This window comes from Macrosteles quadrilineatus, unplaced genomic scaffold (assembly GCF_028750875.1).
Source record: "Macrosteles quadrilineatus isolate MER2022 unplaced genomic scaffold, UCM_ALF_1.0 Scaffold_9__3_contigs__length_116548681, whole genome shotgun sequence".
In the NCBI taxonomy this organism is placed as follows: Eukaryota; Metazoa; Arthropoda; class Insecta; order Hemiptera; family Cicadellidae; genus Macrosteles; species Macrosteles quadrilineatus.
This window is the reverse complement of record NW_026542602.1, coordinates 84,014,423-84,041,597: the sequence shown is the minus strand read 5'-3', so window position 1 is coordinate 84,041,597 and position 27,175 is coordinate 84,014,423. Positions and strand designations below refer to the sequence as shown.

At 33.9% G+C, this 27,175-nt stretch overlaps 1 protein-coding gene across 4 annotated transcripts in view; it reads left to right on the top strand.

Moving 5' to 3' along the window:
• The window catches only part of LOC129002190 (cyclin-dependent kinase 14), a 285,193-nt gene that overhangs the window by 124,263 nt on the left and 133,755 nt on the right, over nucleotides 1–27,175 (top strand). For all 4 annotated transcript variants that reach the window (XM_054429821.1, XM_054429819.1, XM_054429820.1 and 1 more), the window contains one exon: nucleotides 2,582–2,668. In XM_054429821.1, the coding sequence (XP_054285796.1) occupies nucleotides 2,582–2,668 (87 nt within the window). The remainder of the gene's footprint in view (nucleotides 1–2,581; nucleotides 2,669–27,175) is intronic.

Sequence of the window (27,175 nt, the reverse complement as noted above, 5' to 3'; positions counted from 1 at the left end):
AATTCACACCAAATTTCGCTGAAACGTCTCGTCATAATTCAGACTTCTCTAATTTGGTGTTCACTATAAAATGTTGTTTAGGGCATATCGTTGAGACAACTACATAACATCCCTAGCGAAAAATATGCCCTTTGAGCCGGATATGTTTACTTTTGCGATTGCTTTTACGATACTGTTATAATATCCTTACACAAACATTCATTAAGTTGGACTCAGATTACGCTACAGTGTGTGACAAACTTAATAATTAAGAACATTTTACAACAATATGTATTACTTTAAAAAATTATACAGCGATACACGTTGTGGTAGAAGGTCTTGATCAAGGCTGTGCCCAACGGGTATTATTATTCGCGTTAACGTTAGAGCCATTATGTGATTCGCCGCGGGCTTGTATTGAGGTAGCGGTCAGCCCTGGATAGGCTGGAACGACTGGAATGACCACTTACAATGTGGTGAACTAGGCCATTACCTGTATCTTGAGTCAGGTCAGGCGAGATCCTGGGTTCTCAGAATAACTATCCGGTAACTGGGGAAGATGTGTGTAAATACTATGTAATTGTGTAAAATGTCTAAATATGCAGACAACTTGACAAGCTTTTCGCATTGTCATATTTGGTTTGTGTTTTGAGATCAAACATTTTTAGTTTTGTGAAAATTGGCTGTTAAAGACCACTAAAAGTGAGTTTAAACACTCTGGGGACTTATAGATCAACCTTAATGTTTTAATTAAACCATAGATAAAAGGAGTATAGACATGTCCACTCCTTTGATCTATGATTAAACCAACCAATTTAAAAACTAATGGATACAATTTTTACATCTCTCTGACTTTCCAAAAATCAATACACTCTGAAAGTAACTTTCAACTGTTAAAATAGAACAAATTCTCCATAGTTAAAGTTATAATTATCTTAGAACCTTTGAGAGCTCTAAACATTCAGATGTTTCAAATCAAATGTCTTCCACCTTTTTACGACGTGCATGTTAGTTCAATTAGTTGTCCTAAAGAAACTAGTTATTTTAGCCTGAGGTTTAATGGAGGAACATCTCCTTATTTTTCATGGGTAATGAAAACTAACTATTAGAATTTTTTAATACCTTAATTTTCCAATCTGGTGATTTATAAATGTTCAAGTCAAATTAATTGTATGGCAAACAGCTCTAATTTACAGTCTCTGACATATTGAAATGTAGGCCTATGATTATCGACGAACGCTGCAAACAATAATGACATTTTAATGGTAGTCAACTACAAAATTTAAAATGTTTTTTTGTAAACCTGTTAAGTGAACAATTTAATTGGTTTTTGGACGAGACAACACTTACACGAGATGGGACGACGCCCTGGGTTGTTGTCTCTGGTGTGTTTATATCCTTTAATCAATTTGGTGTGCGAATTTTACGTCACTTAGTATTATAAAATACTATTGTTAACTACAGAAAGCGTGAGTTGAAATATCGTTCCTCGCCTCCACAGTATTAGGAACTCGACAAGTCGCAGTGAAGGCCAAGCCACAGTCATTGTCATTGTCACGGTTGACGGCGATGGCTGACTGGTCGATCACTTGAACTTTGACCTTGGCTTTATAAGGTGGTCACGTGACTACTAGTTGCCGTTGCGAAGTAACTGCACGAGTCAATGTGTATGCATGGAAATTATGTGTTTACAAAAAATATTGTTTGGAAGGTAAAAACTTTTTGCTGCCCTCCAGTGGATGATTTTCTTCAGAATGGAGCAGTATGAAGCTAAAGAAGTACTTTTACTTCCTGGGGGAGGGGGGATCAGCTGAAGTCGAAATTTAATGTATTATTGTCTTGGCGGAGTTATATTGTGTTACAGTACTTCTATTGTTTTAAATTCATTGATTAAAATACCTACTTTGTATGGTCGCCATATCATGGAAAAGTATTAAAGTATAAAGTATTCCACGAATACTAGAAAAGACTATTTTTCTATTATTCGTGAGTACTTGGTACTTCGCGGTAAAATGAATGTAAGTATCTACATTCAGGTTAGGTACTCTGTGGTATTTAATTTCATTGATAATTACTGTAGACTTCTTATATATTGGCCTTATTCCTACAAAATGTCAGCTTAATTGGTCCAGAAGTCTTAACGTAAATGGCCATGTGACATAATCACGAACACAGAAAGATAAGTTGGTAGCAAAGGTAGATATTAATTCAAGGACTTGCCAGGTCCTTCAATAATGTTATTGATGGTTCTGTGGATCGATGGTTCTTATCGATGTTAGTAAGATAGTTAACACCTCGTTTGAAAGAAATTTTTAATTTACTGGGGTTTCACGAGGCCACCTGTACAAAATTATAAGTGAAGAAACCTAATTGGTTACTTAACGTTCATTGTAATCTGTTTATCTAACAACCCATTTTTGCAGTTGGCGACTTGTAGAATTGCACCCGTTATTAGACAACTAGATGTGCTCTAACGACTATTATATTTTATTAATTGCAGCTTTTCTGATCAACGGTGTTGTATAGCATTTGCACTGATTAAAAATGTTGTTAAGACAAATTAATTGCTCTGTTTGTTTACAAAATATTTTGCATGTTTCAGGAGTTACCATGCGAGAGAAGAAGAGCGGAGCGCTTAGCAGAGTGCAGAAAATTAAGAAAAGACTCAGCCACAGTTTCGGCAGACTATGTAAGTAACTTTACCTGTTCGTAGTTTATAACCAAGTAGTTGTTGTGTACATTGCAGTATTCATAACAAATTTCGTATTTTTACGTAAGATATTGTCACTACCGTTAAACCTCATAAGATTGTTCAGGACCAAGGTTTTCGTAATTTTGTTGGGAGTTAGTTTTTACCTGTTCGTAGTTCTTTGTTCGATGAACCGATACAATTCAACAACAAACACTTTTTAGATAATTGATTCCTTAACAGTACAACGTATTAAATCTCCTGATAGTTTTCATTGAGGATTCATATCGGAATTGAATTCTTGTAGATACTTAGCTCCTGAACTGGAAAAACTATTTACGAAGATTAACAGCAAACTAGTATCCCAGTTTTGGTTAAGAAGCTGGTATAGTGCTAGGCTTCAGTACCGAAGGTATCGGGTTAGAATCCTGACAATCACCAATTGATTTGTATCTATGTGATAATCCCAAGACTATAGAGCATATTTTGTTAATATTCGACAAAATATTATTCCAGTGCTGATTGCTCTCTAGGTTTTTTTAATAATAATTCAAGAACGTCGTAGCTACATGTCACCACTCTAAACCCTATGTTGACAGTGTCTGATGTGTTTTTACCAGCTGTGTTCAACACTCAACGCCTTTCTAGCTGTCGAGCATTTCAAATCGTATGTTTCAAACACCAAGTAAGAGCTGCACACCATGTGTTGCATTGTTTATTGTCGCCAGCTGTTCCTCGCTAGGGTCACTCGTTCACCAGTTGTGTTCAATAGTGTTCAAAGTTCAACGGTCAATGTCAGCTTCGGCTCGTGCCTCTGCTTCAGTCTGGTGATTCGCTTCACTCATCAGCCATCGCTGTTCTAGGAAACGATTTGTTTCAGTTGTTTCATCTGGCTTTGTTTTGTCGTTCTTACCCAACTTCCGGTCGTGTTTAATGCATTTTCTATTTTTAAACTTTTTTACAACGGGATTAAGTAGCAGTAACGAGTGTGCAAGGCGTAACATTCGTTCCATGTGTTTGAATTATTCTTGGCTTTATGAATTGTTTCTTTTATCGTTATTTGAGGTCGTAAGGAGATGTTTAGTGAGTGGAGGGCGGGCCTTTTGTTACTCAGGTTTTGGGCTCAAAGCCCGTCGATTACCAATAGTTTTAACCTATATCACAACCCGTGGTTAATGGGCAGGGTATGCTTAGACTGTTATACAATTAACTATTGGATATAAAAGGTTATTGGTATACTTACTCGCCTTATAGGAAATAAAGAAACAAATACACATCTCAAGCTGGGAGGACTTAATTAATACCATCGTATTTAAAGGAAATTGAAACATAGCTTAAGAGTGGATTTCAATAATTGTATTCGCATCTATCAGGTATTTCCATTCAACTAAATTGCTTTATTTCCTAGATCTTTAGATAAATCCACCAAAGTATACAATATGGGCCTAATTAACACCAGAAATAATTTAAATTGTTTTCCAGAATAGTTTTCGATTTATTTAACACTTCAAATATTTGTTAATATCACATGAAATTATTTGTCTGATTAATTAAGCGTATCCAAGAATTAAATTTTAAAAAAGTATTCCACTTTACAATTCGTGACCGAGCCGTTGATATTAGCGATTATGTAGGATGATGACCTCACAATATACCACCCACATCAACTCTCTTTACTGGTCACATCTCTCTTTCTTCTTTGGTCACATAACTTATTTGTTGTTAGGCTACTGCTTATTTTAATCTTGCAGCTATTGTACAGTATTATTGGTCCAATATATATTACGGTCGCAAAGATGAACATAGGTATGTTTGATCATGAACTTGTTAGTTAACTATGTTTTTTTCGTGAAAGATAATCAAATTATGGATTCCACTGAAAGTTTGATGAATTGAAAATTTTACGTCAGATTACGAACTACTCAATTTCAGGTTTATTACACATATTTGGGTTTATAACACATACACGTTTTGGTATATTCAAATCTCTCACGTTTCATACTCTTTGCAATAGGTCATATTACACCATAATGATGTAATCTGATTTTAGTTACCGACATTTTCTTTCATGTTAATATCGAGGTATAGTGGTAGTTTTCCCAGTTCAGTTTATTGAAATAACATCTTTGAAATGAGGTTAAATTTGAAGGATTGTTTACTTTGATTAAATTTTACTTTTTAAATGAATGAGCCGTTTGATTATGGTTTGAACATGGGCTTATGTGGACTGTTTGACATTTGTACTTCCACCTGAAAAAGCGTCTATCACTGACAATATTTCATCTTAAGTTGTCAAAGTAATGCTTTTACGTTTGTTTTCTAAATTTTGTGATGAATTCATCAACATCACAACTATGAACAGTTGAGGTTGTTTACCAACGTATTGAGTTAAGGACACAATCACTGGTTACACACAGAGACGTCCGCATTGGACAGTTAACAATGGACCACTGATTAGCTCTGACTGATACAACGTAGCAATACACCGCGTAGTTTACTGGGCGGTTTGAATTGTATTGCTTGGGATTTGAAATACATACTGCATATGGGAGCAGATCTTTGCTTGGAGGATCTTAACACAAAGGAATACATTGTTGATACAGTTTTCACGCTACAATATACTCAATACAATACAAATTTTGTGATATTCCAAAACCAATAGCCTTGATACAGTAAGAGTTTGGTTCTAGATTTGTCAGTTTTTAGAGCGGGGTTAAGCATGTAGGTTTATCATTTCCTGTTTTGAACTCGGGCTTAAGTTAATCCCATCGTTTTCTCGTCTCCTATTGTAACACAATTTTATTGGCCTTAAGTTCAAACAAAATTTATTCACATAAACTTTTCCATCGGAAATGACTACTGAAAAAATCCCCGAAATTACCAAGCTTAAAATACTGATATGTATTATATTCCTGTTAAACATGCTCTTACTATTTTGATTCTTTGAAAATCTTCTTTTCATATAAAGGACAAGGGAATAAACACAATGACCAAACTTAGGACACGTTTTAATAGAATGAAACAGTACTATTTCCCACATAAAACCAGACGTTAACAGTATAAAGAAAACCAAAATGAAATAATCCGCACGGATTAAAACGGGAAGTGCATATTGAGCCCTGTAGAAATAACAAAAACAACAACCAAGCTGCCTTTGATCTGTCCACAAAGTATTTCAGTAATTACTACTCCACTGTGGCATCGGTGGATTCAAGTAATATCCGTATAATTCTGTCTATAGAACAATAGAAGGATTAATGACTAAATAACTGTTCTTATTAATCCCAACTATTTATTCATTGAATTCTTTGATGGTTTTTGTATAGCTTATTTCAATGATTCAAATTTTAAATTGCTAATTTCACAAGTTGATGTCCTAAGGAAACCCTCTGTACATTTACAATCCATTTCAGGGTTCAGGAGACACTTAAATACAATGTATGCAGGAATTTGCCACAAAAATGGCCAAATCGTCGTTGGTCCTTTGGGGTCGGATAACATCTATATTCTGTGCTCTCTGAGCATAACACTGCGTTGTATGGACAACTCAATAAGCTGGGTGAGTCACCACTTGTGTTGCCTTATAAGCCACTGTGACGCACGTAACGAGTGACAGGCCCAAGTAGTGTAGCTGGCATATGTTGTACTGTATACTCCAGAGAGAATAGGAGAAGACATCTCTAACAGGCTTAGAAAGTAGCCTTGTTTCCAAAATGGCGTTTCAGTAAAAAAATACACACAATACATTGAACTTCAGTCGTTGTTGTTCATGTCCACGGCTATGTGTAGCCGGTCGTGCATTAATTGCACCAAAGAGTTCTTTATAATAATTTCGCCAAGCCCTCAAAGGGTCCCAAAAAATGTTCCTTCGTTGCGCCAAGCCCAAATAAAAACTTGGTTAAAATTAACTTGGTTAAATTTGGAGATATTAAATTACTTTGTTTGGGAAGGGGTGAGTTGCTGGCAGAAAAAATAACGTGTCATCCTAACATAACCTATCCTAATCTAACCTAACTTAACCTAACCGAACCCACTCAATAATGTACAGTCAAAGAGGGTCACCATTTGGTGTAGATAAGGAACGCACCGGGTGGCTCCCTGGAGTAGTTGGCGCAATTCAAGAATATCTGACTACCTGACTCAGGTCAGTTGGCGCGATTAATGCCCACCCGTGTAGTCAGTTTCAGAGTAGTTTAACCTAATCCGTTAGTATATTTGTCTTTTATGATTCCCCTGATGGCAATTAGGATGAGTTCCTTTCGGTGCCTCTAGAAGCGTGTATTTTGCTCTCGTTAGTTGAAATATTTCAACCTAGTTTAACCAAACTTTTGAACTATAAACAATAGCTCGTGCTTTGGTTTTATAACAGAAAAATTAAGCACAAATCATAAAACTAACCGAAAAATGAGTGAACTAACATTCTTTTACTCTAGTACTCAGTGGCACCAACATAATCCAGACATGAAAACACGCCTCAAGTTTAACAGTGAGATGGGAAGTCTACTTATGTTAGTCAATGGTAGAACCTAGCTCATTATAAACAATCGTTCATGTTTTTACACACCAACTTTTTAATCATGATAAACCCGCAGAAAACTTGCTGTAAACTAAGCATCGCCTATTTGGGCATTAACTTGCATATCATAATGGGAGAAAATAAAAAAGAGAAAACAGAACCTTGACATTTTGTATTATAGAGAGGCCCTTATTCGACCGTGATCTTCATGAAACTGGCTAAAAAGGGTCCTTTATGTATCAGATGTGCACTTCAGTTTCTCAAGATTTTGTGTTGTTCATTTTTCATTTAATGAACATCATTAAAATATTACTTTATTTGCAACCATTTTTCCTATATGGCGTCCTATAATTCGTTAAGGAGTAATAATTACTTAAGAAGTTTCGTGTTGATGTCCATCATTCCAGAAATATGATCTTTGTTTTGACTACAAGAACCCCTCCTAATAACACCGCACTTAAAAGTCAAAATTAAAAAAATCCTTTAGTCAAACTAAATACATCTAACGCTCTCAATAGCTCCTTGACTCATTAATTTGTTCCCAGATCTACATCTCAATCATATATAGATGGTTTTGATTTTATCGCTGTAGTATTATTGATAAAATCCAAGTTTAAAATCTGTTAATTCAAGCGGATTAGGCATTTAGATTTTTTTAAATTCCATATTGAATACTACATATTTTATTGTCTAGAAATAAAACGTACTGTCAGACAAATGATATGCAATGGATTAATGAGTTGCAATAAGTGTTTTCCATTGTTTTATATGACTTTGTTCCCATCTTGTGTAAGTCAATATGCTCAAACATCCCCTATACACCATTTGTATTATTCTCCTAAGAATATTTATTCAACTAATGTTTTCCAAATATGGTCTTTACGAATTCCGAAGTTACATTACCATACACCCACATAAAAGTAGACCCTTTACCCTGGTCACCGGCCACATAATGCAGCACGTGTGGACAACAACAACGCGTGTTATCTATGTGGACGCATAACACTTGACACCGGATGTGTGAGTCAAATGTTACTATGATTTATTTGTTGCACCGGTCGTGGTGTCGCAGTTAAACGTTCATTTAGCTTATTGTTTGCAGCTGTAGAACAATAGGAATCAATTAAAAGAAACAATGCATAGGAAACACTGTACGTGCTTGGATACAATATGATAATTTTTGTATTGTGACTTTGCAGATATTAAAACATGTGTGTTATGTTTGATATTTAGTATAACTTAGCACCTTGTCCATGGATCAGCTTTTAAATGGTGTATTGAGCTTCATGTAGCTTTCCTGGAAAAATAGTAGATTGGCAGCGTTAAGGACACATATCCCATAGACAAATAGATGTTTTATTATTTGATTCTAATGAATCAATTTGAAAACTGTAAATTGCATTTCCGTCCGATATTTAGGGTGATTTTTTAGGTTTGCAGTTCTTGAAACCCTTAAAATAAGAGTAACAAATTGTTCAACATCCACTGATAAACAAACAAACTTCGGATTAAAAAAAAGTAGTACAGTATCTAAAGGCAGCTATTGTTTGCTGAAGTACAAAAGTTAGGTTTTTTGAAAGACACCTTGGCTAAATACTATTGAAAACTAAATTAAATCATTTTTTGATTCTATTTGTACTACTGCAGCTACCTTGTGCAAGGTATTCATTATTTATTACTTTATAAAATATTCTTTCGCTTACTGAATGTGTTACAAAATGATCAGGTGACCATGGGAAAATTTAAGAATATTAAGTAGGAACACAGAGAACAAAAATAACCTGTTGGTAAGAGGCTTTTAAACTGGGCTCGGAGGGCTTTGGAACTTATTAATTATGCATTCGGATCAACTTATTAAATCAAACTTGACTTCGTTCAGTTCAGTCTTGCTCGAAATTCGTTTGTAAACAGTTTTAATTTTTATTCATCTCCATTAAAACCATTTTAACTCAATTTCTACAAATAAACCCATGGAATAAAAAAGCGTCAATGAAGTGTGAGCTACTCTATATTCTATGGTAAAACGTTAAAAGTATACGGTTAAACACAAATTCCCTCGTCGAAGAAACCTCCATACGTCGAATTTTAGTACCTTAATATAGTCCATGTGGTTTACAACGAAATAAAATGCACCCTAAATTTAGATTTTTTAAAGTTATAAAATCATGCTCAATCAGAAATCATGCCTTGTACATAATTCCTCTTGTACGACAAGAGTTTGCAGAACTTGTTAAACCATAATATTATCATCGTAATATAAAAAGATATATGGATGAACATGCAATGTACAGAAATTAATTAGGTTTTGCGTATTCATTTCGTAATGCTTTAACAAATTTAATATTTTTGGAACAAATTGAAGATGAATTTAAAATGCAATGCACTCAATAGTTTGTAATATTTTATTCTCTTAATGCACGGTTTGGCAATAACTATCACTTATGGTATAAATATAATACATTATATTGTAGATTTTGTAAAACTCTTCGTAGGAAAAATGGTTTTTAAGGAACCTGTGGGAAAAAGTTAAAAAATGTTTTAAATACTACCTACGATGCTGCTCATATTTTCTCCCGCGTTTCTTTGTGAGAATTTCCACTTGTATGGGTTTGGGAATGATTGTTTTCCATCGTTCAGCCTCGTCCTCGTCTAGCTGGTGGACAGCATTCTTATCCCAAGCCCCCTGGTGCATAACAAGAAGCTAGCTATAGACAGTATGGTAAGTAACGACCTACACTGAGTATTAACTACCGGATGACTATTTTTATAACTCCTTCCCCACGTGGGCCGAAGGCTAAATACCTGCATTAGAAACTTATAACTCAGAATTTTCCGGCCTTGGTCTTGCATTTGGTTAGAATGTAGAATTTACTAATGCATCGTTCGCTTTTTAATCAGGTTAAAAGACGTGTAAACGGGATTTTAACGTATAGTTCAAACTGTAAATGTTAAATATTGCAACCGCTTGTTTTGTTGTCTTTTTGCTAAGCCGTTATGTCCCTACATTTAAACACGATGGAGGGCTTGATGTCTCAAATCATAATAGAGAAGAAAGAGCAAAAATGTTATCGGGATCTTACTATTTACTAGTGTAATAGCAGTAGTCTAACATCAGTTATTGAATCAGCTGTTTCTATTATTTAATTGTTGGCATTTCACGAAATACCCATTCCAGTTTTCGGTAGAAATTTCAATAGTCATCTTCCTGTAAGACTACAACTAAAGTGTGTGTTGAAATCTGACTCTGTTATTAATTAATCAGCTGTTTCCAATGTTGAATTTTCAATTGTCATATGGCTAGGAACATTAGTTGAAATAAATTATAGTTTTGTTGTTAAAATACTCAGTTTTATCGATTAAATAAAAATAAAGCGCTTGGAAAATAAATGCTAAAAATAGGTGCTTCGGTTCTTTTAAATGTATACGATACTCTGCATATAAATGGATGAATAAGGAACGTAGTTTATCATGAATCACTGCCACCTATTGAATGCATGAAGAGGTGTTTTACTACTTATAAAGTTTTAAATTATTTTGTTTTTAAATGTTACATATTCATTTCTTGTATATAAATATTGCATATAAACGGAACACGATACTTTCATTTTTGTCCAATCAGTTGAAAAAGATACCCCTACATTCTTTAGAGATCACTATCGTACGTGTTTTCTGCTGTAACATTTTGATAAAGAGCAATAAGAAATAACTTTAAACTAATATTTTCAGTTTATACCCCGTCTTGAGTTCGTGCCATTAGGTAGCTGCACTTAAAGGATTTGTTGTAATCAAAAGCTCGCAGACTCCCTTGGGGCCACACAAACCAACCATTGTACTACTCCCATTTATGCAGCTCTGCCTTTTAAACCCGCATTTCGTTCAGTTTGCTTATTTTTTGCCATCGATTTTATTAGAACCATTTTTGCGTTTTAACAGAGGTACGGGTTGGAAATGGGACATGTAAAGTATAGTCGTTGATAGCTTTAGTAGTAAAGCTAAATAAAATGAGTATGTGTATAAAGAGGACTATTCAATATTTTTCTAATGTTAAAGGAGTTATAATACACGTTACCGCGTAAGCGTCAAATACCTGCTTCGAATATTCTGCTGCTATAATTTAACACCGTCAAGGCGTATCCATCATTCACATTCTGTCAGTTACATTAAACGAGGTAATGCAATGTACCTTAATAAAATGTCTTTATATAAAATTTATATTCCTTTAAGCTGTGCCATTCGTCAATATTAAGTTAAACTGGTAGTGGTGTTAGTTTGGCTATGCAAATATAGTAACTGGTAGGTACAGTTGTCGAATGTATTTTGAAATATTACCGTTGTTACTTTAGCGATATAAACTTCCTAGTTACACTTTGTGTATTTGATCTTTCATCCTTGTGTCAAAGAGCACACAGCCACCTTATGCGCAATATGTCACCCGTTTGAGGTTACTAAGCTTTTGTTTAAAATTAAATTCATATCTAAATCTACTGAAACTTCTATAACTGATAATCATTTGGGTGATGTTGAGTTAAAGCGCAATATCATACACCTCCTTCTTACACCTACTTAAGGTTGTCTCACCTAAAGTGAACCAATAGCTTATTTTATAATGAGAAAGACAGTTACCTTCTCATGGGACACTCCCCTTTATTTTTAAAACGTTTTTTAGATGGTTTGAATTTTTAAAATTTGACCGCCATTTTCTAAAATGGCCGATAACTTTTCATTCGATGCATGTTCTCATGTTTTATCTTTATCCAGTTGGTCTGATACATCTTCCTCCTGCCCTCATTCATACATCTTATTTGGTAAAAAAGTGCTGTCTAGATTCGTTGTAGAAAATATTACACAGTAAATTTCTCTGACAAAACGATTTTTTAATATATTAGTGTTTTAGTATAGTATCATAGAGTGAAATATTACTGTTTGTTGACTGGCAAGGCCAATTTACCACATTTTGAATTCAATAATACCATCAATTGGGCCAACATTTCTATAATGGCAGCACAATGCCGGCTTTTGCTAATCAATCAACTAGAAACAATACTTGGCGATGCTTGCAGTAAGCCGGTATATGACAGTTTCGTCGCCAATAGACTGTCCACATGGCAGTGTCGACATTTCCCACCTTCTCGTCATTGTTTTGGCACTAGTCCCTCCTTCCTCCCACCACACAGTGTATCTCAGTCTTCAGCTTCATTTTAGGAATGCTAAGTGTCAGTTTTGTACTTTCCCGACTCCTCTCGCGCATCGGTGAGTTTAAATGTGTGTCACTTACAAACATATGGTATCTACTTTAACGGTTTTACTGTGTGATGTGTTTGTAGTTTGCCTAAATGATATAGAAGATGAGGTACAGTCACCGATGTTTATACTGAGATTTTATATTAACTAAAAATCGTCAAGTGGTCGAAAACTTGACAAAAAATACGTAATGTGAGACCTCTCTATTTTCACCCCACTCTGTAAATAAAACATGTGATTTTCTTCCATTTGTTTAGATTTTCTGTTTATATTTCGTTGTTATTTCGTCACTCCATAAGGCGAATGTTATTTCTTTATTTTTAAATTAATTGTTGTGCTTATTTTTTGTCTATAGGAAATATCTTTCTTACAGTATGCATAGATTTTCCCTCCGATGCACACGAGCTGAGAAAAAAGGTTTTCAAGAAACATGCTTATGATGAAACACATATCGACATATGAAACACATATGAAACGCATCGTTTTCGTATTACAGTACTGTAAATTTGTGTTTTATATTGGGCAGTTTCATTTATTTTAGAAACAATATTAGTTGTATTTCTGTCCGAATTGTTTTTGCAAATCGAATTCCCTTCGGCGTTGGTTTTATGGGAAAATTCTTACGACCAGCATTCACTTTAAGGTAGCTCTGTTTGAAGTCGTGTGGGAACTATTGTTTTCACGCTTTGCTTCATTGCACCTTTAAATATTAATCAAAGAGATATACTAAAGTATATATGTACTCGAGTTAATTTCCCTATATCGACTAACTATTTAAGTGCAATTTTCTCGGTTCAAACTCGTAATAATATTCCTTCTATCATCTTCCAGCATAAACACTTAGACAGGTTAAGTATTATTAAGGCTTAAAACGAGGATTAGTATAAACAATATGCTGATCGTCAATATTCTTATCGAAAATGCATCAACACAGCTGATTTCCAATTGTTGTATCATCTATCCGTAATAGATTGACCTCAACGAAAATGTTAAACAGAAATTAAGTAAACGTGTATTTCCAATGCATCAGAAAGTTTTAACTAATTTAACCATTCTCATTCAATATTGCTGACAAATCCATCTGGTCGGTTTAATTAATTCCTTAGGATTGGTCTACAACCCCTTTCCTCCTCTACAATTTGAGTTGTGTCAATGTCAGAGCTCTGTTGATAGATGGGTTTCTTCGCCCAACCATATTTCATCACCTGAGCTATACGTTTAATCAGAAAACAAACTCCAGCTGTTACGAAAATTGCTGTTTTGTCAAGAGTACGAATTCGTTTTGTTTTAATCAATTCGATTGGTTGTAGGTTCAAAATTTGTCGCTAGGATATAGGTTGTGAAGTACCTGAAGGTGTTAAATATTCAGTTTTTATATACATTTAGTAGGCTACAGAGTTACCTCAGTTGGATAGTTATTTAGAAACGTTTTTAAGAAAATCATCAGCCTTTCATTGTTTCTTATCAAACCGCGAATTACGGGTTTTTACGTACAGTAATATTCAAGAAGTAGGTAATTAATTCACTATCTAGGGTCAATTGATCATCGTACGGCATTTATTTATGGGACATCTTTGTTAAACGTCAAATTTCGCCTTATATTTTATATTTTACTCAGAAATTGGACATACGGTGGGCTCAAAATGACATGGTAACGTCATTATCACAAGTCTTAATTCCATTGGTAAAACTACAAATGTTGAAACCGGGGCCTCTAGGAGTTCCGGCATAAACACATTGGACCTACATTCTTCGAACTAGGATTATAATTAAGTCTTATTCTAAGTTGATACTCGTTAAGTGTATTATAAGATTACGGAACTAAACCATTGTCTGCACTAAAAGAAACCAAATATAATTTGAATCTTGAAAAAATCACTCAAGTAATTAATCACAAATCACAATGTTGTAAGACCTTGTAAGAATATAACTCCTTAAGGGGAAATTAAGCGTTTCTCAAGCATGAATCAACAAGGTTCACACGTGTAACATGAAGCCTAACAACAACAGACTGTCGCGGTGACTCAGACAAAGCTTCATGACACAACACGTGCAACACGTTCGTATTCAACACGGTTCATTCAGATGCAACACACGACGCGGGGACAAATACTACCAATAAGCCTCAGTATAGCCTTGTGATAATGTGGCTTATACGGCGATATGCCTGTGAATCGTAACTAACTAACTGTTCTGGTCTGGTTGTTTAGGCTTGGTTTGGGTTGATTAACAACATTTTTAGATATTTTGTTGCTATTTTTCGTTAATTATAATTTGTATATCGGTTAAATATGGGGTATCAAATGCAGAGAGTTCACAGCTATATAAAGAGACTTTTTGATTTCTGAACTAATGAATCTAGGTACTTAAAGTGGACTCCGAATCAAAGAGTCATTAGATCGTCAATTTGACATTAAAGATTGGTAGGATTTGAACCTGGGACCTTAATGCAGGAGTTCAGTGCTAAAGCCACTTTAATTACCGCGCTACAATTCCTTTAAAAACATTTAAGGTGTAAAATGTGAAAAATTAAATATATATTGGCAATTTTGTTGTAATCAAATTGAATATGTTTAATCAAATAATTTTCAAAGGAACAATAACATCAATGCATGTCTCGTCTGATGCTAATTTCCAATGTTGATCTCCTTATATACATTTCTCTAAAACCCATTCCAGTTGTTTAAATTAAACCCCTAATGCACCATTTATGTGTATTATCTAATTAGGATTATATTCACAATGCCATGGTCTACAAAACTGTAGATCTAAGAGTGTAATTGAATTATCGTTCAAAATTTGCTCGTAAGTTGTTTCAATTTATTGAATAACAGCTGGTGATAATTAATTGTATCTGATTTGGAATTTATCGTTATTTAATTTTTGTTAGGTGAAATACAAAAGTGGTACTCATGGCCACAATTTCTTTTGTCGAATAATTTTTTTCCTGAGGTTCACAATATAAATGTATTCATAGCTTATTCATTAAAACATTGCATAAAAGTTTAATCTTAACGCACAGCTTTTGAAAGTAAAAAAAAAAATTAAAGAAATGCAATCTATAAAAATACGTTTTACTATTGTAGAACGTATAATCTACGTACGTGTATAATCTTTAATCCCGACTGGAAAGTTGCATCTAAAACAATATGCGTCTTCACTCAACAGTTTTTTCCACATAAACAATGTCATGAGCAGCACTACACTGTGGGAGCCACTAACAGCTGGTGTTCTCAAGAAATGACGTCACTTCATTAGTCTGCAACAAATAAACACTTTCTGGCGCTTTGGCGGGAGTTGTCTGCCTAATTGTGTACATGAGCGATGTACCGCCGCGAAAATAAACGTTACAGAATGTGGAAACTGTGATGAAATCAGTGTCATGTAAACTAAGCTATATTGGTAAAGTTAAGGAATGTTTTCTATTTTGATAGAAACGCCCTGTCATTGACCAAAATGCACGTCAAAACTGATCGAGAAGATATAAGCCCAGGGCTATGTGTGTATTTATATTTCATAACTCTGGTCTTTTTGTGATTGTTAAATTGTAAATTAGCAGATACACAATAGAATCTGCATTGACTGGTGATGTCAATGAAAATTAATTCCTTGAATATATTTTTTTTATTATTTGGTTTGATCAGTAGGCACGTTTAAACAATTCGATCGTATTTGATTTATACTATACGGTGTCTGTATTTTCGTTGTATTTTTCCTACAGTTACCTGACGCACTGATTATATCAAAGTAATAATTGCTGCATTTACTTACTTTTGCCGCACCCCAATATTCCAACCAAACAACACCAAACCGTGTGCTTTTGTGATACGTGTACGCTTGAAAATAAGTTGGCAACACCTTAAAGATAGTACTGTACGACTAAGATCAGCTGGTATAGCGTTTCTCATTTCGTTCAACGCTTGGATTTAATATAACCTAAAAACGTGTTGTATAGTGTTTAAAAGACCAATTATTTATATGCTTTATAGTGACTGTAGGAAAAATATAATGTGTAACGTGAGTGCAAAGTGCCTTTACTGTACTCGAGAAACTTTCCAAACTTTCGACTTCACACACTAGTTACACAAATAGCTATTCCCATTGAAAATATGTGACTGATACGCTATTTACGCTATAGTTTTCATTGATCAGGACATTGACTATTCTGAGTAAATTACAAATTAAATGCCAGTTAAATATAACAGTTTTGGTACTTTTTAATGTATTGGTGTACCAATTTCACATTTTAATTCGCATTCTCGTAGAGCAGTTTTTACTTACCAAAACACACTTAGTTCACTGATATACCGGGATAGCATGAAACGTGTAGAAGGATTTCTCCTCTCTCATAATATAAACCAATAAATAGCAGAATAAAAAATAACATGTAAAAGTTAAGTGTTGTACATTAATAACGCTTTCTTATAAAAATCTGGGTTACATAAAAGTAATTACTCCTTTAACCAATTTAGATCTAAATACTAAGTACTGTAATTCCCGTACTTAATTATAAGTACTGTAATTTTTTTAGTAAGTGTCGCGATGATTCGCCAACAGTAAAAACACGAAAACGCAAAATAACTGTAAAACGACTTAATGCCTAAATCAGTCAAAATAATTACACTAATCTCTTTACTCTGGCAACTTTACTCTACCAGCATACCTAATTAGACAAAGCAGCTAAATTTGCAAAAGCTAAAAATGCAGAAAAGTATATTCAAGATAAAGTGGTGGGCTTCGATTCAATAAGATGTTCAGAATGCATAATTAATCATTCAAAGCTCATCAGAAGTTCAGGGAGGTATCGACATCGATAACTAGATAGACTGATTCGCTCTTTCATCCTTGATATTTTTACTACAAATTCGTAACTACTTCGATTCGATGCATTTTAATTTCAGGGTACATTCACTTTGCATTTTCAATCTATTATTGATTAGGCACTTTAAACATGGTGTTTTCCATTTTTTTTTCAACTTAAGTTTTCATTATATTTTAAGGTGGAGATAATGTATTTAAGAGCAATCCTTATACAGGGTGTTCAAAAAAGGTAGGGAACATATTTTACGTGCTAAATTCCTTGGGCCAAAATAAAAAGAAAATCAAGAGTATTTTTTTATCGCTTCGTTAACCAGATATCCGCCATTTTGTATATTTATAAAAACATTTTTATCTTTGATCCTTGTCAACCGATCTTTATGCAACTTGGTATGTATGTTAAGATTGAAGAGATCGATCATAGAAAAAAGTTTAATCTGAATCAAGATTTTATTAGATATTATTATTTGATATTTTTAACTCTGTATCGTTTGATAAGGAATTACAAATTCTAAATGAAAATATTCTAGACATTTCTTCATAACATCAGAAATTGTTAGTTATTTAAGTTTACAAAATTCAAATGGCCGCCATTTTGAAATCTTAATTTTAAATCAAGATGAAATTATCTTCTATGATGGGTCTCTTCTATCTTGTTTATATAAAAAATACGAAATGGCAGATATCTGGTTAACAAAGCGATTTTGAAAAAAAAATTATTCTTGATTTTCTATTGATTTTGGCCCAAGGAATCAGTACGTAAAATATGTCCCCACCTTTTTTGGACACCCTGTATAGATAGTAAAAGTTTTGCAATGAGAAAATATACACTCCCGACCTAAACGGACATTGGTTTTACAATGAGAAAATCTACAATCCCGAACCAAATGGACATTGTTTCAATATTGACGTTGAAATAAGAAGAAGACATATATAATTTAATTAAGTTGAAAAGAAAATCGTAATTATAACAGTTTAAGCCGCGCCTCTCCTCATAATCCACCGCAATTAAAAAAAACACCCGCTCTAAGTCCTCCGCCCGCAGCTATAGGAAATAATAGGGCTTCCCCTAATCACACAACCCCACCCCTATCTCTCACCGATATAGGGGCACATAGAAAAATATAAAACGGAAAACGAGTAATATAAGTGTAATTCGCCTTTGTCATTTTTTTCATGCAAAGTATTTATTTAGCCGAATTAAAATATAAAAGAGGGAAAGAAAACGCTTTCGAGAAGTTGAGTAAAAGTGTATTTACCAGATAGTTAACCTATTTAAAGTTGATGACCTTATCATATTGTAATCTTAGAATACACCCTACTGCACCAAACCTGCAGACCAGTCAAACGTAATCCTTAGCCAAACGTAAAGCTTAGTCAAACATATCCCTTCCTTGAACTTAACCTTTGAAATGTTAAAGAAAAAACTTCAAAATTAAAGCGTGTATTTTTAGCAGTTTAGCTCAATAAATAAACTAAAATAACTGTAAACTAAATAAATAAAATTTGTCCAGTCACAACAAGGATGTAATAGTTGATTGATCTTACCTTGTTTATTTATTCCCAAACAAAAGAGGAAACAGCACGCAACAGTTTCTTTATAAATAGTGAGCAAACATGCTTTGTCTGTCTACTTTCACAACTCTGTTATCTATGTGGGATAGAAAAGGTAGATAATAGAATTGTATCATCTAGGTTAATAAACTTGTCTAGACAAAAATGCCAACAGAGTTCTACAAACAGATTGTTACGTTAAATGACTAAAGTAACGAATTTGAATTTGTAGCTTTAACGTATAGTTACATATTTTTATATACCTAACGTCACCAATGAGTTTTGATTGTGTATGCAATTCTTACGTTAGATTACCATTTCAAATTGAACTTAGTTTTCCTTTGACTATCGGCTATATTTAATAAATTATATATACTTGACGAGTATTACATGTTTTCACTTTTGAATTAGGGATTTTCAAATCCATGGATTGGATACAAGGGAATGACTATCCTGTTTGAACGGATAATGCTTTATTTATATACCTATTACGATACATAGCTAATATCTTTTCATAGACACATATTAAATAGATACAAATGTAATTAAAACTACGAGATTGTAATATTTCCAGTGATATAAAAAGTTAGCGAAACGTACATTCCGTACAGTAACGTACAAAATCTAAAATTAAAAAAAACAACGTCTATTAAAATAAAACAAGTATCATTCTAACACAAACTGCAGGCTATTTCATAACCAACCGAAGTACACGACCGAAACGTTTCAAATCAACGAATTAATTCCAGTAATTTCCACAAACTTGGTGATCAAAATTGCAAATGGTCTGTTTAAATTCAGTCGATGTCCCGAACATTGGGCCGAGACGCGGCGAGGGAGTTGGATTCAATAAAGGTGATTGGTTTGCCAATTAACCAATCAGCTTTCGTGTCGCGAATGCGCTGCAGCAGTGACCGTCCAGCAGTATTCCAGTAGAGTAGTAAACGCTGCAGTGAGGGGCTGCAGGGCTGCAGTGTGCAGTCTTTCATCACAGGGTCATAACTATGCAGAAATGCAGTATATAGTGGCATAGACAAAAAGAATTAAATATAGACTATCAGCCGTACTGTGGTTACCATGGGTTCTGACGCACACCGCTGGGAGTGCCGTATAGCTACGTAGCGCGTATGTCTTAACTACATTGCGCTCCCAGCGGTGTGCTTCATAGCCTAGGGTAACCAAATTATTTTGTCTATGATAGTGGGCATACAATCTGGAATAATGCACACAAGTGCATTCAGTATTATTTGTGCTAGTAAAGAGTGTGAACTATAGTGTGTGTTGTATACAGTAATACAGTGCAGTATACTCAGTTGTATCGTGGATGGTATACAATATTGCAGTATACGTGTACAATAGTGTAGTCTCTTTGCAGTACAGTATGTTGTTTAAGTTATGTGGTATAGAGTGAGTTTAGTAATCCTCCGTGAGGTTACAGTAAAGCAACTGCATTATGAAGGTGGCACAGTATACTTTATCCTGAAGAGTACTTGCTGCAAAACAGGGTATCTAATTAGAGTATAGTATATGGATAATGCACCGTTGTGCCAGCTTGTATTGTGGCAATCTTGGCAGTTTGCAGAGTAGGCAGCGCTACTGTATACATGCAGGGAATTATGTACAATTCATTTGTACAATATTTAAACGTTGCACATGAATTACGCCATTGAAGTAAAGCAGGAAGTATCTGAACATGGTTTTGAAAATTGTTCATCGATAAAACCTACACTAGACGCCAAAAGTAACTTGGTTACTACCTCTTAAAAATATAATATGCTGGTTTCATTGTATAGTCGAAGGTTTTTCTTTTGATTAATTTAACTAATGATTCTGAACAATACACAACAGAGTTCTCATTCATCTCTTAGTGAAGGTCACAAAACCTTGAATCAAGCTTGTGTAAGTGTGTACAGTCTGTTTGTCGCCTACACACCACCTCGGTACAGCTTTGTGTCGTGTTCCCAAAGTAAACTATTTACGTCAGTTGTGACGTCATTTAGGGCTGGGTCACACAGCTGATGTCGTTCACACACTAATTATCAATCAAATTGCATTGTGTGTGTGTGGAATAGTGGCCAACTACGTAAGTGCACGACGAAATCAAAGTCTTCTAGTTGCTTTGATTTGTTTTTCTTAACACTTATGTAAAGTCGTGTGTATGAGTGTTTCTGTAAAGGGTTATACACTAACTTATTAAAAAGTTTACAAATAATTTATTCAATTAGTCTTATGCCACGTAAATATCCCATCAATAATTTTTATGAACCCAAATATAGTTTGATACAGCTTAATATAGTTTATGTTTATATATAATTAAAAAATGCTATACCGTACTTACAGCATATCGCTTCCCCTCTTTATGTTACAAATGGATAGATTAAAAAGCCATTAATGTGTATTTTAATCATAATTCATATTACGAATACACGTATTTCAAATGTAATTACCTTTTCTTCGTTAATTTTTCACAACTAACATTAAAAATGACCATATATCTTTTGATAAACACTTTCTAATTATTTTGTTAGTGTAGTTTACATATTAGCCCTTTTCTGTGTGTACGTAAGTGAGGAAGTTTGCTTTGAAATCGCAGTTCATGTAAAATGGTGAGCTTTTTACATTTAGAGATTCAGCTGAGTTTCACTTTTACTTGACACAGAGTCTGTCAATGATGGATCGCTGTATATATCGAGTATCGTGCCATTCTGTGGGATTTATGTGTTTGGAGTCGTCCATATCTACGGAAAATGTGTAAAAATCGCCGGCTTTAAGCAGTGAAAATTATTGTATACATTTATGTAATGGCAGATTCAGTGTAGTTTTTAACAGAGGGGCGTATTTCGGGTATAGATGCCTTGCGTAATTTTGGAACTAACTGAGGAAATTACTTCAGTTAAGTTAAATAACTGTACATTAAAAGTATGAAAAATAAAATATAGGTCATTTTTTAATAATGCAATTACATATTTCAATTTGTATTTGGGTCAAACCCACTTTTATCACTTTATTTAAGCTTACTCTAGTCTCTAGGGGAGCGAGCTGGCGTAGTGGTTAGAGCGCAGGACTTGAGGTCCCGGGTTCGATCCCCGCCAAGTCACCAATGGATTTTATCTTAGTGATAATGCCGCAACCCCTAGGTCTAGCCTGAAGTAATGTGAAAAACAATCCCAGGCTCGTGCTAGCGTCCTAGGACAAAAAAGCTCTAGTCTCTAACTACTAATATTTTTTAAATTACTTACGATATTCATTTAACTGCCACTCCATTAAAGGCTATTTTTGAATGCATCGTGAACAAAGAGAAGTAATTCAGTTTTCTCGTACAATGGAGGAAATCAGAATATCGCCCGTGACACGTTTTAGGAAATATGCCAACTTCGGACAAAAACAATGGCGCGCTAAATCGTTCTGGACTTTGTTTTTGGGAGAAAAGATGTTCTGATAACTTCTCCTTTATTGTTAAGGTTTATTGCTCCGAAGTTTCTTCTAAATTGTTTTCGTAGGATAACATCGTGTTTTACAGTAGGTGGATGATATTAGGTTGGGCATATTTTGTACGACAAAAATCACTTTACCCTGTGCTCCTATAACAAAAAATATTTTTCAAAGATAATAGCTATGTGAGGTGAGCAAAGTGACACTTTTTTTAAACGAGAGAAAATAACCTCTTATAATTTTATCGAATTAAAAATGTTTAACACTTTGAACACGAAACGTAAATAATATGTTATATACTGTACAGGTTTTGTATATGAAAACTAAAAAAAAAAACTGTCGCGTATTTTCATAAACGTATATATACAAGATTGGGTTAGTATGTTTGCTGCATTGCTGAAAAACAAAAAATGACAACAATGTCATGCATTGTTGAAAAAACTATGCAAACTTCAAAACGCAGCAATTGAAAAACACTCTCAATTTACATAATATTGTTTATAATAATAGTAAATGATTACTTTTTAAACAAAAACGTTGTGTTTTTTGTTTACTTATACCATTGTATGTGTAAGAGTCTATATAATCTACTTGCGGAATATTTTCTGTACATTGTAATTCAGTCAAAATAAACTTGCCCTGAATTTGGTTTTGCACACAATGTCATCCATAGGGAGAAGAAATTAGTGAGCAAAGTAAATAGAAAAGTATAATATCGAGAAACCACCTGTTTACGAACAAAATGTCGCTTTTTATTACAACTGTAGACACAGTTTTTATTATAACCCCCAGTTCGTGTCGATAAATGCTTACAACGATGAGTGTTGTACACTAGCTAATAAATGTTTAGGCATGCTCTTTACCGAATTGCAACGCAAACAGAATATGAAAATTTCAAACGTGAAGGCAATTTGACCTGCGTCAGTGTCAATAAACTTCGTGTCCGTGTTGGTGCTTTGTGGCCGACGATAATTTAACCTTAACACCTATGCGATATGTATAATGCTTTGGATATTAATAATTCTCTTTCAAATCTGTTTGGTTTCATAAATAAATAACTTAGATAAAATGGTATTTTTTTTTGTATTCAACTAAATGTGTAAACTATTTATACGAATTTGAATTTTTTTCTATATAGTTGAATTTGCAAATTTCAACCTGGTACAGTACTACTTTGATAAAAAAAGCTGGGGATTATTAAAATCACTACTACTACGAAGAAGTTAACATGGCCTGGTGATGAACGTGATTGTAGTAACCCTCAAATTACAATTACTTTTGACTTTGTGATACAATGCCGTGAACTTGTAGCTTGTTAAGCCCACCTTTAAATGGTGTTCCGTAAGTAAACAGCCAAAAACCCGGAAATGGTTCTTAATGGCAATCTTTCCCAAGATACTTCGTTAGCGAGATATCCGTAATTTCTTTTGTTTTAGTATCTATTATACCTTGTATCTCTAAAACTATAAAATATATATTTCTGAAATTTGGTATACGTTTCAAAGTAGCAACAAACTATTTCCATAAAAAAATATTATTGAAAATGTTTTTTTGTTTAAAAATAGTTGTCATTTTAATATTCCAAACATATATTACGAAAAATTACTAATTTTATGAAAAATATCAAAACCACTTTTATTTGCAATGTTTATGCGACACTAAGTAAAAAAATGAATAGTAAATAGCTTAAATATCATGATTTCTAGCTTCACAATGAGGGAAAATAATGCTAAGCTAGTCAGGTTGCACCTCACTCTAAGCGTCCAAGCCTTGTTTGTCCCGCCGTCCGTTGTGGTTTACTTGCCCATGTCACACCTTATACGTTACTCCCTCGCGGTTTCTTGTCGTTATCAGTAAAATCTGCGGTAAACTCAAGGTTGCTGTAATATGTGTTGGCAAATTTGTGACGAGATTGGTGCAATAGGGTACTAGTGATTTTTGCTGATAGAATTGTGACAGTGTGTAGTGTATTGTTGTACTGTAATAAGTATTGGGATGAAAACTTCCAAAAATTATATATTCTATGTCCCTGCGTAAAGATAGTATTTGTATAGATGTGTTTTTAAACAAATACGGCTTTAGCGACATTTAATATAAACTCGAGGTCGTCCAGTGGTCGAAAGCATTACCAATAATATGTAATGTACAGACTTCTCCATTTTCACTCCACGCTGTAAATGAAATATGCGATTGGAGTTTGTTCCATTTGTTTTGATTTTCTGTTTATATTTTGTTGTTATTTCGTCACCAGCGTGGCATAAGACCCATGTTAATTTTTTGTGCAAATGTTTTAGCCTAATTTATAAAGGGATTCTGCATGTATACAGGAAAATATCTAACAGTATTCGTAGATTTTCCCTGCGATGCTTACGAGCTGAGAAAAAATATATTAAGGAAACATGCTTGCCTATTAATATTAATATATTTCAACTATATATTTTTAATTTTAACTATATATTAACAGTCTCGTTGTTACTTGAATAAGATAAATACATGGTATAAATCTCTTAAAAACAGAAATTGAGTACTGTATGTTAGAAACGGCAATACTTGCAATACTGTAACACCTATAAACTTGGTTGCCATATAATGTATTTAAAAAATTTCAATAACAATTATCTTTCATACTTCATCCGATGTTTACCCGAAACGATGATTTCCTTTTTTTTATAAGACTAATTAATATACCTCTTTCTTTTTTTTAATAAGACTAATCAATATACCTCCTTATCTCTTTATCCTCAGTTAAATATCCGAATTAAATTTAATTCGATAAATACTGTACTTATTATTTTAATTAGTACTCTGGTTGAGGGTGGAGTAATCTATCAATAACCACCTAATTTCTCGTGTATTACGTTTTCAATTATAGGGCAATTAAGGAAACTATGGTGAATTTTATTATGTCCGATAATAACTTTACTTGTGATTATATTATATTATATTATATTCAAATAACTATTGAAAATTTTCTTCGTAATTTTTTTTTAGATTATGCATATGAAAATAGTTGGCATATTCCTTATATCGATAAATACATCAACAATATGTAAAACACGTTCTGACGTTTGTTTGTAAGCCACAATCCCCTCGTTCCCTCCAATATAACACCTGTTACCCGCGCTGGCGGGTATGTCAACCATCAGCTGTTCCAGCACGGAATGTTTACATCTTCGCATCATTATTTCGTGAGACTTCCCCTCTTGTTAAAGTCTTATTTTTCCTTTCTCTTCGTGTCCCTGTTGTGTAGAATATTTCGCAAGGTTGCAATCATTTCCTTTTCTTTTGTAGTCATTATTATTCAAGATAGATGGATTTTTAAGACGTATATTTTTCGTTTGATTCAGTATGGTGTTCAATAAGGGCATTAATAAATATTCCTATTGAGTTTTATACAGTGAAATGGTGAAGCATCAATCTTTGACTATCATTTCTGCTAGTCAAGGCTCGCACAGTGAATGATTGTACTTTTCGAAAATACTAAATGGGCTAGTTTGTTTCCAAAGTCTATATTAAGCAGGTGTCAATCTAGATAGAGATTTGGGTTAGTCTTTTAAGGATAAGACCGATATTTCTGTACATTAATCTTAGTATTTCTCACATTTTGGATAATTTATTCATTAAATGATGTTTCAGACTTAATGTGATTTCGTATCTGATTTAAACCATATTCTACAGAAATAACGCACTTAACTAAGCTATTTCGGAGTTTCCATTGAGTAAAGTATTATTTACATATCCATTCTTTTTCAAGCAGAGTAGGTGTCATCCCAGATGACAATAAGCTGTTGTCTTCTAGACGCGCGATTGTTCAACTTTCTTTCTCTTTATTTACATTCTCATTTGATTGTCTTTTGTCTTTTGATTTCCCTTTTAATGTACTTCTCGCCTCGAATGGTCTCTGGGGATACGTCCATCACTATTGTTTCACATTGGGGCTTTAAATAGCTTCCCATTAGCTGAGGTGATATTAAAAAGATAAAATACAATTTGTCTTTTTACTGCTCGATGCCATACACTTACCTACGTACAATTTAAGATGTTTAATTGGCTATCGATTTTGTATCGTTAAGCTGGTCTTCATCAGATGGTGTTTTTACCTTTGGATAGCAACATCAATTAATGGATTGGTAAAATATGCTCTGGGATTTGGAACCGAGCCAACTCGGATCAAAACCTGCAGCCAGGTCAAACACATTTTAATTTACAGTAACAGATCAATAGAGTCTGATATAATTAAGCTGCTGCTTAATCACAGCATGAAAGAACTACTTAAATTGTTCCATTGTGAATAGCTGATGGCATATTTTACCATTGGATATCACAGTAGTGATCTTTTGAAAATATTCCCTATCACAGCAAATGTGTCACGGAAGGTGGATGACGCTCCTGGCGCTGTACGGGAGGAAATCTTATCCGATCTGACAGCCCGGGGGGACAACTCTGCGAGGGGTTGGGACGAAGGGGTTTTCTTTCCCTGTCGTATCTAGAGGCGGATTTTTTTAGTTGTTAAATCAGTTTTTTTGATACTTTTTGTTTTGTCCCTAAGTTAGAGTTTCGTTTGATTCATCACAATTATTCAGGAGTATTTGAAGGGTCACTTCAGTATTTGTTTCTAAATAACCAAGCTGAAAACTTAATTCTTTTGATTATTATTGAAGAAACTCACAATTGCTGTTAAAATATTAATATTGTATAAAGCTTAGGTTTTGTGTTTTTGTAAGTTTTTACTGCATTAAAGTGATGTATGAAACGAATCATCATAGCATTGATAACAATTATATTACAATTAATTATGTAATATATTTTCCACTTTAATTCTATTCACTGTACGAAATGTCAACTGAAAGAACTGACAACTCATTCGAAAAAAACATTTCAACGATTGCATTATCATGTATAAACACAATTATTTGACATATCAATAAAACCGTAGTACTTAAAAC